At 49.5% G+C, this 13,845-nt stretch overlaps 1 protein-coding gene across 1 annotated transcript; it reads right to left on the bottom strand.

Moving 5' to 3' along the window:
• Positions 1-5,027: 5,027 nt before the first annotated feature.
• On the bottom strand, positions 5,028-11,904 carry CHST7 (carbohydrate sulfotransferase 7). The gene has a single exon (XM_074814984.1). It carries the CDS (start codon positions 11,586-11,588, stop codon positions 10,128-10,130), a length of 1,461 nt encoding a protein of 486 aa, XP_074671085.1. The 5' UTR covers positions 11,589-11,904; the 3' UTR covers positions 5,028-10,127.
• Positions 11,905-13,845: the final 1,941 nt, after the last annotated feature.

Here is a 13,845-nt window from a genome sequence, read left to right on the forward strand (position 1 = left end):
AATGTCATTCATAGGTTTGTGCTGCTGGATCTGGAGAAGGTAGTGAATAGGAAGGTGAAAAATGTCTGGAATATTCAGTTGCCCAGGATTATGGAACCCAAGGTTGACTGTAAAATGTGGGGTAGCCCTTAGTGAAAAGCATCTCCAGCTATACAAGTGCAACGCCCTATAAAACAGCTGTTTCCTTGTAAGAAAAAGCTTGGAATCATTCCGGTTAGTGTTCAGAAGACAGCAGGAACAGTTAAAAAGACAAATGATGTTGGGAACTGAAGTGTGGGGCAAGAGGCAGCAGTTAAAAAAAAAAAAAAAAAAAAAAAAAAAAAGCTTCTGAAAAGGAATACGGTCCATCCTGGGCCTTTGTCCAAGAAAATTTGCAAAGATGGATGTGCATTTTTTTCTTGTAGATGTTCACACTTTATCTGGACAGTAATACTATGCATGTATGAAAGCACTTGGTTACAATAATCAACCTCATTTTAACTTTTGGCAGTTATTCCAAAACCTGACTCTACAAAGGATGTAAACTTTGTGCTGTATTAATTGTACTTATGCCATTAGAGGTATTCAAATGACTGCTCGCAGTTAGATGCTTCTAGTACTACAGCTGCTTTAGTTTAAGAAGTAACTATCACCTTCCCTAGATAGTTTTTACAAGTTTTTCCCTGGACCTTCCACTCCCATGCAATAGGAAAGACTTTTTAAATAAACTTTATTAAAGGCACAGCCTAACTCTTCAGAAGGGTGGGATTTTTGCCATAAGGATGGGGCATCACCCACCTGCTCTGTGGCCAGTAAAGTGGTTTCACTCTTTGCCTCTACCCACTGAGAAGTGCTCCAGGAGCAGCCCTGGGGAGCTCAGTATCTTGGGGCTGGAATTCCTCCTAGTAGGAATCTGCGGAGCTGTAGGTACAGGCGTGACAGGACATGTTTCGACAGCTCCAAGCAACCTGAAATTCACTTTAGAAATAAGTTGAGTTTATTCAGTCTTAAAACTGCTGACTAGCTGTTTCTTTCAAAGTTAGCATTAGCAGTTTACAAGGAACACTTAACCTAGTGGAGGTTAGTGGAGAGCTAAAAGCAGCAGCATGGCCATTTTCCAGTGCAGAAATATCAAGGCAGCTACACATAACCTATATTACCTGTCAAGATTTTAACTCCCTTCCCATTAAGGAACAAAGTTTAAGAAGTATTGGCTAGTTACCTCCAATCTGAATGTAATTGCTTTAATTGTAAATTCTTAGAAGAGCCAAATAACACAAATATTTTACTGAGAATTTATTATCAATAGGAAGATATGGTTTCCAATTTACAATTTAAGGTGCAAAATGAAGTTGATGCTAAAGTGACGGCTCATTTGCTGCAGAGTATAATCAACAGTCACTCACTTGATCAGAAAGAAGCAGCTCAAGTCCTCCTTTCTATCAGTTTCCATGTCTTAGAGCACCCAACAATAAAACATAAAAACCTTTGTGAACAGCCAAGACCAAGTTTCAGGTATGCAGAAGCACCTCTTCATGCAAGAAATTGAGGTTATATAAACAACTAAAAGATTTATCTGGTGGCATTAATGCAGAACTGGGAGTAGTTCTGGGGCTTGAGTCAGGTGGTATGTGGAAGTTGCTCCGTATGAAAGGATGAATGAACCAAAGTGCTTTATCAAAGCAAGAATTGTTAAATTGAGGCCTGAATTGGAAACTAATAGGCTTGAAGGCTGATTAGGAGTTTTGTTGTTGTTGTGTAAAAATGACTCCTATAATTACATGCTTGTGGTAAGACCAAATTAGCACAAAGAAATGGCAGCAGGCTGTTTTCTACAGCCAGTAAGAGAAGTAATGGACTTAAACTAAATCAGGGATTCAAATACATCAGTGGATGTACTGACATAGTGGAATAAATGACTGCTGGAGGATAGGAAGTCTCCATCCTTAATGATTTTAAGAACAATTTGGGGTGGGTGACAAATGTCCCATCCTATCGTCTTTAAATCCATTTGAGACAAAGTTAGGTATCACTAATTGTTCTTAAACTGGTTTTAGATAAAAAAGGAGGGGGGAGGAGACAATTCATCCAAGTCATCCCTTCTCAAGCAGTAGCTGAAATGACTGTGAAAAGCTGAAGAAATATTTCCAAAACTTCCATCGGAGAGGGCTCTGCTGTACTTAGGCTGATCTCCTGCAGCCTCTTCCCATTATTTTAACAAGTGCACTTAGATCTTTGCTGCACTTACAATGCTATCCAGAGCACACCTGAAACTAGTACTGTTTCATGCATGTGCATAAACGAGGGGCTAATCATTTCACAGATCAAAACATTAAAGCAAAACATTAGACAGCTCATCTGCAGCCAGGGCTGTATGGCCCCGCACCCTCCGCTTGCCTACACAGCCCGGATTTCTACCTATTGCAAGTGAACGACCACCCAGCTTTTGCTTATATAAACACATACCACCTTTCCTTTCCCCTCAGCTCCTGTCTTCTCAAAAAACTAGGGCAAAAATTACTAAGTTAATGGTGTGGGGTTTGTTCTCTTCTTGATTTATTGTACAGCGCTAATACATTTCATTCAAATACTGGCAAAAACAAAATTACCAGATTTCCTCCTAGGAAATGTTATGAGACATTAACCTATTGCAGAATACTCCAGAGCAAACTATTTTACAACGTTTCCCAGAAGGTCAGCATTGCCTCTTTTTCACAGAGCATAAAGAAAATGTACAAAGCATCTTTAGACTGGTGCTTGGGTCTTTTTGTACATTAAAACTGATTTTTCAGGAGACTTCAGTAGTCTGTACAGAACTTTCCCTGGATCACAGGGCTCCTGGGCCACACAGCTTCATATCTTGCCATAACATGGTTGTCTACCATATCAGTTCTTTTCTATTTCTAAATTAATGGAGTTGTCTTTTAAAACAAGTTGTCTTTTTTCCTTCCCTTCCTGCCACGCTGTTCTCATGATGAAAAAAAACCCACCTTCTTCCAACTTCCAGGCTGAAATGATTCATTGCTCATGTACAAAAATCTCTTCTTATGCCAGTATTGTCCATAGCTTGATTACCTCTCTCCCACACTTCTGATCACGCTGCTGTCCACCGCTATCCTCTTTCAACCTTCACTTTGAAGCTAATTAAACCACACAGCTTAGTCTTCTCCAAGACAGAGGGCCGTTATTTCACTTGACATTTCTCTGTAGCTATTAAAAATCTGAATTCATCCCCTTGGGACGTGGGAAGCTAAGACAAGAGAACATGTCAATGCCACTGTACATTTGCCCTTTTCACAACTAGCTGCTCACTCAGGGGTTCAGAGTCACCCCGTGAGCCACCAGTGCTCCCTGACCAGGCCCACCCGCACGCTGACCGCTGCTACAGCAGTTCTGCAAAGCCAACTCCAGCATACCAAAAGTGTCACTCAGCTGCTGGCAGCCTGATACGGACTTGGCCTCTTCAGAAAAGCTTACTTACTTGTCTAACATCTCACAGATAGTCTGGCGCCAGGGACTGAGTCCAGTTCCTCTAAGAGCTTTTGAATACCTCAACCATGAGACACTGCCCCCATCCTTTCTCCTCCTTCAGTCTCTTCCTGGATTCCTGCATGCTTTCTAACTTCTGCCACAGACCAGACAATGCTCACGGTGTCAGACACGTTGCATGACCCGTTCCTTCCCCAGATGGGTTTAACCTCATGCGTTGACCAAGTGCTGTAGAGGAGAAAAACCAACCACTTGTCGTCATAGGTGACTGTCAAGAAGCATGAAAGGTGAGGCAACAGATTTCCTTTAGTGCTTGACTTTGCAGAACAGACATCGAACGTCTCTGGAACAGTGTGCACATATTTCACAGGTTTCCTGGCATTTTTTAAAAAGCTCATACTGAAAACAATAGATGTCAGTGGTACACATGTGAGTCACTGCTAGAACTGGGACTTTCAAATCCAGTGTGCAACATCTGTCACTTGAACCAAGGCCATGGACGAGGACCTCCTCCAGACTCCTCTGTTCTGGTGGCTGGTGGTGACACCCACTGCAGAAGGGGCTGCAAAGGCAGCTGGATGAGGCAGCTCTTGCATCATCCCTTGTACTCACAGGCTCAGTCTGACAGGACCAGAGGCGGGGGGAAGGCTCTATTTTTACAAGCTTAAGCTTTACAACTTCAGTTTTGCAGGAGAGCACTTCTTCCCATGCTGCTAGAAGAGCTGTGGTGCAGTTAATAAATTCCTTATGCAGAGGGGAAGAGAGGAGTCTGGTTTGCAAGAGAAATGTGTTTGTACGGGCTGAGGAAGGAATAGTGGAAGGCAAGCCACCCTTGCACTGTGGACCAGCACTCCACTGAGGGGTTAGTCCACCGCCAGTTGTCTACGTAGCCATTTGAACAGAGAAGCAGGAAGACCTGACTTTGAAGAGCTACCAGTTTTCCCACTACAATTTGGATTCGGCCTCACCCTGCTCTCCACCCCCCCTGAGTTCCCTCCCCTGCCTCCATCTCCTCCGAACAATGGTCTCAGGGCAATTCCTAGCACCTCATTGCAGCCCAGCTCTTGGTCCCTACTTCTCCTCCCAACATGCCCTCTCCATGTCCCTTCCTTCCCTCCCACATGCTCCTAGCTGACCTTTCCAATTAAACCAGTCCCAGCTTCCCGCTGCTCCTCCTCATCAAATCCCAGTCCCTTATCCCACTCACACCCCAGCCCTTTGCCCAACAAATCCTGCTCTCTACAACTTGAAGGCAATTCCCTTTCCTTGCCCCCTCGTGTTTACCCCATCTGTCATCAACGTCTTCTCCCTCTCACCTATAGCCCCTTATGTTATTAAGCACTGGAAAGCTGCACGCTGGATTTGGGAGTCTTCCTTAGGACTACCAGCAACAGGGGAAGAGGGGCTAGAGGAGAAGGCATCAGTGGGAGCACTGGGATGGCACACTCCTCCCTGCTCAGCCCCAACGCCGCAGTTATGTGGCTGTAATTGCCGCTGCCATACGTCTTGTACCACACTGAGCTTTTCTATGGGAAAGAAAGAGGTTTGAGCATGCTCACTGAAGATAAAACCAATGCAGATTTTATTTGGTATAAAACAAAGATACACACACATACCAAAACCACTTTTACTGAGCACATGCTATCTGTTTTTTACAGACATGAATGTATTTGGCCAAATTCAAAGGTAGAGGTAAAAACAAAACACGGGGGGCATCCTCTACACAGAGGTCATTTCCCCTACCCAAATGGGAGTTCCTATCCCAAAGCACTGAAGTCACAAATGATTTCAAAGAAAACATCTTTGAGAGTATTTGAACATAGACAAAAGACCACCACATCCTAACCCTGGGTTCAAAAGAACATGCACTGTTTTGACTGAAGTTTCCCAGAGATTTAAACCTTTAGACCAAGATGAAAAAGCTTCAGCCTATGTACAATTGGAAGTTTGGCAAAGCTGGACAATTAGAAACAGGGCAACAAATATGAAGCACCAGGGAAAGACCTGATTCCCATTTACCAACACCAAGAAATGGCACTGCAGGTGCCGTAGGTCAGCAGCAGAGCTGGAAGGAAGAATTCCCCAGTACTCGATACTCAGGCTCAAAGTACTAAAATGTTAATCAGCTTCCAGCCTGTTGTCCAGAGCCAAGGCTGCCAGAGGCATGCCTCAACAGCAAGCAACAGGTCCCATAGTCATCGAAACCAACCACCTCAACAAGCTTGGACTTAACATTCACCTCTAACGCACAGTCAAGAGAAGGACAACCCGGAGCCCAGCCCCTCACTCTCACACACACACACACGCACACACAGAGAGAGCCAGTGAGGTGCTGAAAACTTCTACTAGTGCAAGATTTGCTTTGACAGTCGTCTTTTTCCCACATCCTTCTCCAAGGTGGTAGGGGCCATGTCAGGTTAAACAGGAATGGCAAGATGACATCCAAGGTAGTCCCAGTGCTGCACGGACAGCAGGGTGATTCTGAGAAATGACCTGCACCGTTCTTACTGTCCCAGTCCTCCAGACACCGTCAGAGTCACAGCGACAACTCATCATGTTCAAGAAAGGAACAGAACGTGCCGTCAGGCTTGTCGGCTCTTAGTGTTTCAGGAGCTCAGTTCCTCACTAAGATGTTGTTTAACTGCGTTACCATAATAAACCCAGAAATTCTGCACACTTTTTTTATCATTGGGCTCACTGAAAGTGGTGATATTAAGAACTTAATGTGAAAACTCAGAACTTGATGCAGACTGATGGGGGAGGCTAAAATGACTTGTGCAATACTGTTAAATAACTCCAGGATCATTCTAACACTTCTGCTAGATACTGCAACTGAGGGAGCTACTAAACTATTTCTGTTGTATCTGAAGTATGCAAGTACATACCGTGGATATCTACAAGGACTCTGTCAATAATGTTCTAGGGAGTAAAAGTAAGGCAGGGGCTAAGTATTTCTTGGCCCTGGACTTTCAGCTTTTCTCACAAGTATGTCACTGCAGTTGTCTTCCTAAAAGCAACCATTTAAATACAGATATAATGTTGTAAGAGAGCAATTAACAATTCCGGCGTGGAAATATCACAGCCTTTTATGTACAATTATAGTACTGAAGTTTCCACCTCCCTTAAGGCAGATGCATGATGACCACAAGTTAAGTAAAAACAGATGATAGAAATAAGTCTTGTGAGCATTTGTCAGTTTTGTTCCTGTTTCCCACTATGTTTTTAATATATTAAAGCTGTTAATTCATTGTATGTAATGTAGCACAAATAGGTATTTTTCCCAAATCTCAATCTGAACTACTAAAACTCTGTGGCTCAGTCCTGCTCTCCAATTCTATGCCTGCCAAGTTCAGCTTGGCTATAAAATGCATTTATTGTTCCCTTGCTTATCATGCCATCCTCTGCTCTAAAAGATGTGGTTACAGTTCGGTTTTCTACATCATATAATAAAGCTGGGACTTTACTTCAAGATCTCAGGTGAGCCCAGTAACAGTAAAAAAGCTGGTGACCAAGCCGTAAATGTCCAGCTGCACTCAAATGCAGTTTAATCCTGGGTGTCCTGCTTTCAGCAAGTTCTGCTTACTTCCAAAGACCTCTGCCAGTGAAACTCCATGCTGCTTGTCCTGTTTCTGTCTTTTCAGGTAAGTACTGACACTGACATTTGACAGTGCATTTTTTTTTTCTTCAAGGTATGAGTATCAGGACCAAGTATATGCTGTAAACATCCTGAACGATGCTTTCCAACACCATCAAACCCCTTGAAGAGAAAAATAGGATGCATGTGTTGGTGAGCCTTAGCTGTCCTCCTTAGGCGGGGGCATTTTAGAAAGCCTTCTAGTGACTGACACGCACACATCGCAGCACCGGGCATTAAGCAACTGTCACTCGGTCTTAGATGCTCTTGCACATCCTGCTCTAAGATCCCACTCTGGGCTATTTACTCCTTTTCCAGCTTTGGATATTCCCTGTGGATTGTTTTGAAGAGTCTTCCGATGAACTCAGTCACCCTGAATGCAAACCACGAATTGCACTTGCTGTATTTTGTTTGCTTTGCCCAACAGAGCCCTTTTCACAGCATACAAAAAACCCTACAAGAACAGCTTGGGGTGAGAAAAAAATTAATCACTAATAAAGACTGAATTAATCACTAACAAAGAGCGACTGTGTTAGTGAACAACTTCCGTTGAAATAAGTCCTGATACAGAAAACGCATCTATGTCAAACACGGAAACTGCTTCAGAAAATACTAAACAATTTGCAATTAGTGGATTTCTTCCCAGCTATAAGCATCAAGTCAGGCTAGATGTCAACACTTCTTTCATCATGATGAATTGGTGTAAGTGAAACTAAGCGTGGATTTCTAAAAACTTCTTATGAAAGACATTTACCGCCTGAAACAGCAAGACAAGATTCCCCGTGGAGGTGAAGCAAATGCTTAACAGTTGCACCGTACGAATCTGTGACTGCAACTTCCTAAAAACAAATCAGTGAGATATACTGGATTTTCATCTCCCATCTGACATAATAAGTACCGTATTGTCTTCTGGCATGCAAGAAAAACCTTCTTTTCTTCCCAAGCCTGTCAGTACAAGCCAGGCTGGGTGTATTCCCAGAGAAGCTTTCCAAAATAAGTTACCTGACACTGGTTATCAAGGCATTAAATACAGGTATTGCCCACCTATACAAATACCATTATTAAATACCACTAGAACACCCAGAGGGAAATTTTGCTCTCACAGTGCCTGTGAGAGAATACAGAAACATCCCTTAGATAATATGAAAGGTTGTTCCAGCACAAAACGTCCCCCTGTAATTTTTACTTTACAAAGGGTGCAGAACTGTATGAAGCATGCTACCATGGAACGGATAGATTTACTCAAAAACATTTTTATGACTACATTTTCCTGTCAGATAATGAAAGAAACTTGCTTCTCATGCCAATGTACTCTCAGGTGGGAGGGTCAAGGAAGAAAAAGAGCTAAAAATACATGAAGGTTCATCCTAACTCACTGACATGTTTTACAGCACAATATTCAGAGCACGAAAAACCTACAGTGCAATTCAAACACCTCCTCCAAGATAACGTAATGTCTTTGAACAGCCTTTATCTCCAGCACTTTATATAAATATTGCTTTCTTCCTGATCCTGGATTATCCTGAATCTGAAGTTCACATTCTCAGTCTGTATTTAAGAACTGCATGTAAACATCCCTATAACGCTGTATACTCTTGCGGGGCCGTTTAAACGCTGCCAGACCCTAATGAACTCAGCAGCAGTCTCTAAGAAGTTACAATACTGCATCCCTAAATTACAATGGAACCTTCTTTCCTCAAATTAAGAAACAAAGAAAAAAAAGTACTCGCAGATAACACACACCTTTCTCATACAAGTTGCAGGATATCTACAGGAAAATGTCATTTTAAAATCCAAAATGAAACTTAAGTTTTTTGTTTTGTTAAATACAAGCTTTTATTTGGGAACTTCGCTATTAATCTGACTTAGCCTCTTAGGAAACATTTGCTTTCGTCTGGGAGTTGCCAGCTGAGAGGATGTTATTGTTCAGAAGGGATGTGACCAGGAGGACCACGGCACAATGTGTCAGCCCGGAAGCGAGGGGAGAAAAGTGATTCTCTCATCTGGCTGAGAAAACAAAATGAAGTATCGAGTGTTTGGCTTCCATTTACAGTCACGCCTACACACCTCCCCAAGAACCATGTTAGTCACCTGTACTTCACATGAGTATCACCACCTGACTATATCAGTATATTAAAAAAATTCCTACTTTAAAAAGAATTACAGATTTCTTTAGAAAAGCAAAGATTTCTGCCACAAACATCTCTGAAACACGTAGCAGGCAAATGCTTACCCCCTCCGCAGGACCGCTTACCCCTGCTGCTCCGAACGACGGACAGAGTCGGACATGGGTGCCCTTCCCTCAGCCGCTGCCCCCTGTCCCCTGAGCATCAGTGACCTGTGGGGCAGAGCCCAGCCCCACCGAGCCACCTCCAGGCCGGGAGCAGGAGAGCTGAGCCCCGGCCGGCGGCAGCACCCCCCTACCCCCAGGCCTCCCCTGACCGCTGCAGCCGGCTTCGCAGCTGCCCCTCGCACGTGCTGCAGCAGCAACGCGACAGCGGCCGGCGTGCCTCGGCACCGGGGAACGGTGACGCTCTCACGGCAATGCCTTTCGGGCCCTTTAGCTCCTTGCCGAGAGCCTTCGGCCGGGGGGTTTTTAAGTTTCGACGCCGTTTTTTTGAAGAACACCCGTGCTTCACACACGGCGGCGGTTTCACGTGGCGAGGGCTTCGAGCTGGAGGCCGCGCCCAGAGGACACCTCTTGCCAACCCCTGCTCTCCAAACCTCCCGGGCGCGCGGGCACGCCGCTCCCCGGAGCAAACACAGCCCCCGCGGCGGCGGGACGGGCGGGCCCGGGCCCCGCCGCGCTGCCCGGACCCGGGGCCAGGCGGGTTTGCTTCTGCCACGCTACCCTCGGCGGGAGCGGCCGGGCCGCCGCTGTCCCCGCCCTGGGCTCCGCCCGGCGGCGCCGCAACTCCCGCCTGGGCCGGGCCCGGCCCTGCGGCCCGCCCGGGGCGCAGCTACCCGGCGCGTCCCGTCCCTCACCCGGCGGCGGGCTCTCCCCGCCGGCCGCGGGTCGGGGCCGCTACCGGGCGTCGCCGCCGCTGAGGGGGTAGGCGAGGAGGCTCATGGCCTCGCCGCAGGCCGCCTCCACCTGCCGCACCTGCTGGCGGCTGAGGCGCTCCCGCCAGGCGTGGATGGCCTCCCGCGCGTCGCGGGCCGAGATGAGGAAGGGCCGGTCGGAGGAGTAGGCGGCGCCGCGGGTCATGTTGAGGACGAAGGTCTCCAGGGCGGGCGGCACCGGCAGCCCGGCGAAGCGCAGCAGGCGGCGCAGCTGGGCGCGGGGCTCCCGCACCAGGTCCTCGTAGCGCAGCTGCGTGTAGCGGCGGCGGAGCCAGGCCGGGGCGCGGCGGGCCAGCAGCAGGTCGCGCAGCCAAGCCTGGCAGATCACCTCCAGGGCGCCGCCGAGGAAGAACTCGGCGCGGTGCTGGGGCTGCGGCGCCCGCCCGCCGCCCAGCAGGCCGGGCGGCAGCAGGAGCTGCTGCGGCGGCGGCTGCTGCTGCGGGTGGCGGGGCGGCCCCCGCGGCTCGGCGCGGTGGCGGCTGCGCAGCACCTGGATGCTCTCCCGCAGCAGCGCCTGCCGCGCCTTCAGGCGGGAGTTGTGGACGGCGCGGGGGTCGCGGAAGAGCTGCACCACCCGCAGGTTGAGGCCGGGCTCCCGCAGCAGCGGCAGCAGCGCGCCCAGCTCCAGCAGCCGCACGTCCTTGATGACCACCACCGGGTACTTGCGGCACTCGGCCTCCAGCTCCCGCAGCGCCCGCGGCGGGCACGTCTCCTCGCAGGCGGCGCCGTCGACGAGGCCGATCTCCCGGCGGGGCCGCGGGGCGGCGGGGCAGAGCGGCGGCGAGCAGATCACCTTGTTGGTCCGCCAGCCGAAGATGCCGGCCGTGGTGAGGTTGGCGGCGGCGGCGGGCGGGGCGGCGGCCAGCGGGTCGCGGGGGCCGGGCGGGGCGGCGTAGAGGCGCAGGACGGAGAAGTCGCATCGGAAGAGGGCGCGCAGCATGTCGCGGAGGGCGCCCTGCAGGCTCAGCGCGTCCCCCGGGTAGAGGGCCTGCCACAGGTGCCACATGGGCTCGTAGAGGTAGAAGACGTCGGGGTGCTGGTTGAAGAGCTCCCCCAGGAAGGAGGAGCCCGTGCGCCAGGTAGCGTGCAGGTAGATGTGCCGCTTCCCCCCCGCCGCCGCCGCGCTGCCGTTACCCGCCGCCCCGGCCGTGCCGCCGCCGGCGCCTTCTGCCTCCTCCTCATCCTCCTCCTCCTCCTCCTCTTCGTCCAGCGGAGGCTGCCGCTGCTCCCAGCCCCACTCGCTCAGCGCCTCCTCCAGGCTGGGGCAGCGCCGCAGCAGCGGCTCCTCGTCCGCCCGTCCCCGCCGGGCCCCGTAGTCCAGCGCGTAGGGCACCAGCAGCAGCAGCAGCAGCGTGTACAGCACCAGCACCGCGGCGAAGCGGCGGTGCTCCCCCCGCCACCGCCACCGCCGGCGGCCCTTCATCGCGGGGGGACGGCTCCCGACCGCTGGGGCTCCGCCGACCCTCTGGCTGCCGGAGGGCGGCTCTTCCCGAAGAGGCAAAGTTAGCGGCGGCGGGAGCGGGGGGGGGCGGGGGGGGTGGGGTGTGGGCTGCGGGCGGCCCTCCCCGCCGGGGAGCACGCCCACGGGCACGCCGGCCTCCCGCTCTCGCCGCCTCCTCCTCCTCCTTCTTCCTCCTCCTCCTCGCAGCGCGGTGCGGAAGCCCCCGCACCTGCCCCCGCTGCAGCCGGCGGGGCGCGGGCTGCCGCTGCTGCCGCTGCGCGGGGCTCCGGGCCGCCCGTCGCCCGGCCTCCCTCCCTCCCTCCCTCCTCCTTCCCCCCGCCCCGGGCAGGGCCGGAGGGGCGGGCTCGGCAGGCCGGGAGTCACCCCCGCCCGCAAAGGGCGCACCGCGGAGGAGGCATGTGAGCCAGGACAGGTACCGAGCGGCCGAGGCCGGCCTGAGGAGGGGCGTTTGGTCTGTTACCTACCCGGTCTCCAGAGGAAGAATACGCTACAGTAACGACAAGAGGTGCAAATGTATTTCTGGGGTGGATGACAGCTATTAAAATCTGCAGCGGGTTTCAGAAGCGCTGCTGCAGTTTGGCGCTGTTGAGAGCTGAGGGATTTCTCAGCCACGCTCTTGTCTGTGTGTGCCTGCTGAGGGGAGACGGACATCTCGTTCGTGACTCATTGCTCTGGTTCATGCATTTAAAAGTTTCGTGTCTGTCTTGAGCTGGTCATCCTTTGCAGTTGGTAGGAAGAAATGGGCACCCACAGAGGGACATTCAACCTGTCTTGGATGTCTGATAGCCTTCTGATAACCCTTCTCTTTATTAACTGCAGTGGAAGCATAATGTTACCGGCTCACACTTAGAATTCTAGGGTTTTTAGACATCTAAGATTAGCTCAGATAAATCTCTTGTGGGGTGGAGAACCAGCAAGAGGTTGACTTCAAGTGTTTAAATTCGAATGTATAGTCTCAAAACCTCTGGCCCAGCCCCTGCCTTCCATCTTGGAAGATGCTCACAGAAAGAGATGGACCACCATCCTGGTCCTGGTTAAGGCATCCACCTGGCAGGAAAGCCATGTCCCCACCCTGCTGACTGTGTAGCAGGGGCTGCTGACTTTTCCTAACCTCTAGCCAATGGATGGCATCCTCTGTAAAACACTACTAATATTTAAGTATGGTGTGCAGAGTGAAAATCAGCGAGAATAACACAATTCTCACTCTCAGTGTGTAATGCTTTGACTCCCAGAATAGTCTGTGTGGTATGTAAGCACCCGTGGTAAGGTACATGACACAATCTTAGTCGACAATATCACACACAACAGGGTGCAGAAATGACCCACTAGTCACATAGGTTCTAAAAATGTTTCTTCTGTAGTATAGATATATAGATACAGAGTCTGCAGCTGCTGCACATGGTCTGAATGACTAGCTGTTAAAGAATAATCTTATTTCAAATTTATCAGGCAAAATACAAGAAGCACAAAGCAATGCGAGAGAAAAAATGTCCTTCCTTCTCTTCTGTCCAGGTGGTGAGCCAGCAGTCTGCCTGCTAACACTTTACTTGACCTCTGTTAAGTAAGTGTTAAAGACTGGGCTTCCTGCAGTTTATGGCCTGCTGAGTGAGTAGATGGTGCCAAACAGGACTTGTAGGCTCCTGAGCAGAAGAATGTAGAAATGATGGCATTGGAAAGAAAATTCTGCCCCAACATACATTTCTCTGCTTGTATTTGTCATGGCTTTGGGCTTTTTAAACAGCATCTGTAAAGGCCAGGATTTCATCTAGACCCTCAAGCGACTTAAAGGAGGACAACAGAATAAAAACACACTTGCCAAAACCCAGCCACAGTCTTGGCAAAAAACCTTCCCCTATCCAAAGAACATGGGTATCTAGTATTTTGAGAAGTATCTCCAGTGTAGTTGACTTCTGTGGCATCATGCAAAACGGTAATTTTGGAAGATTTACCAAGGTGGGATCCTGAGAAGCGCAGATAAGAATGGGTAACTGAGCTGCTTGGGTTTTCCACTTCGTAAGACAAAATACTGAGTTGCCAGCAGCATCAGCACCATCGCTGGCAAAGAAGCCACAGTCCAATACGTGTATCCTTAAACTAATTTTGGGTTGGTTTCTATGACATAATACTTGTCTAAAAACTAAAATCAAGGTCTTAAAACTGCCTAACTAAAGTAAAGATGTCTTGAAAAGAATGAAACATCTCACAGAGCAAGACAGCC

Source organism: Strix aluco, chromosome 2, assembly GCF_031877795.1.
Source record: "Strix aluco isolate bStrAlu1 chromosome 2, bStrAlu1.hap1, whole genome shotgun sequence".
NCBI lineage: Eukaryota > Metazoa > Chordata > Aves > Strigiformes > Strigidae > Strix > Strix aluco.

Excerpts from the sequence above, each read along its gene's own strand:
- CHST7 (XM_074814984.1), bottom strand. The coding sequence starts at position 11,588 with ATGAAGGGCCGCCGGCGGTGGCGGTGGCGGGGGGAGCACCGCCGCTTC.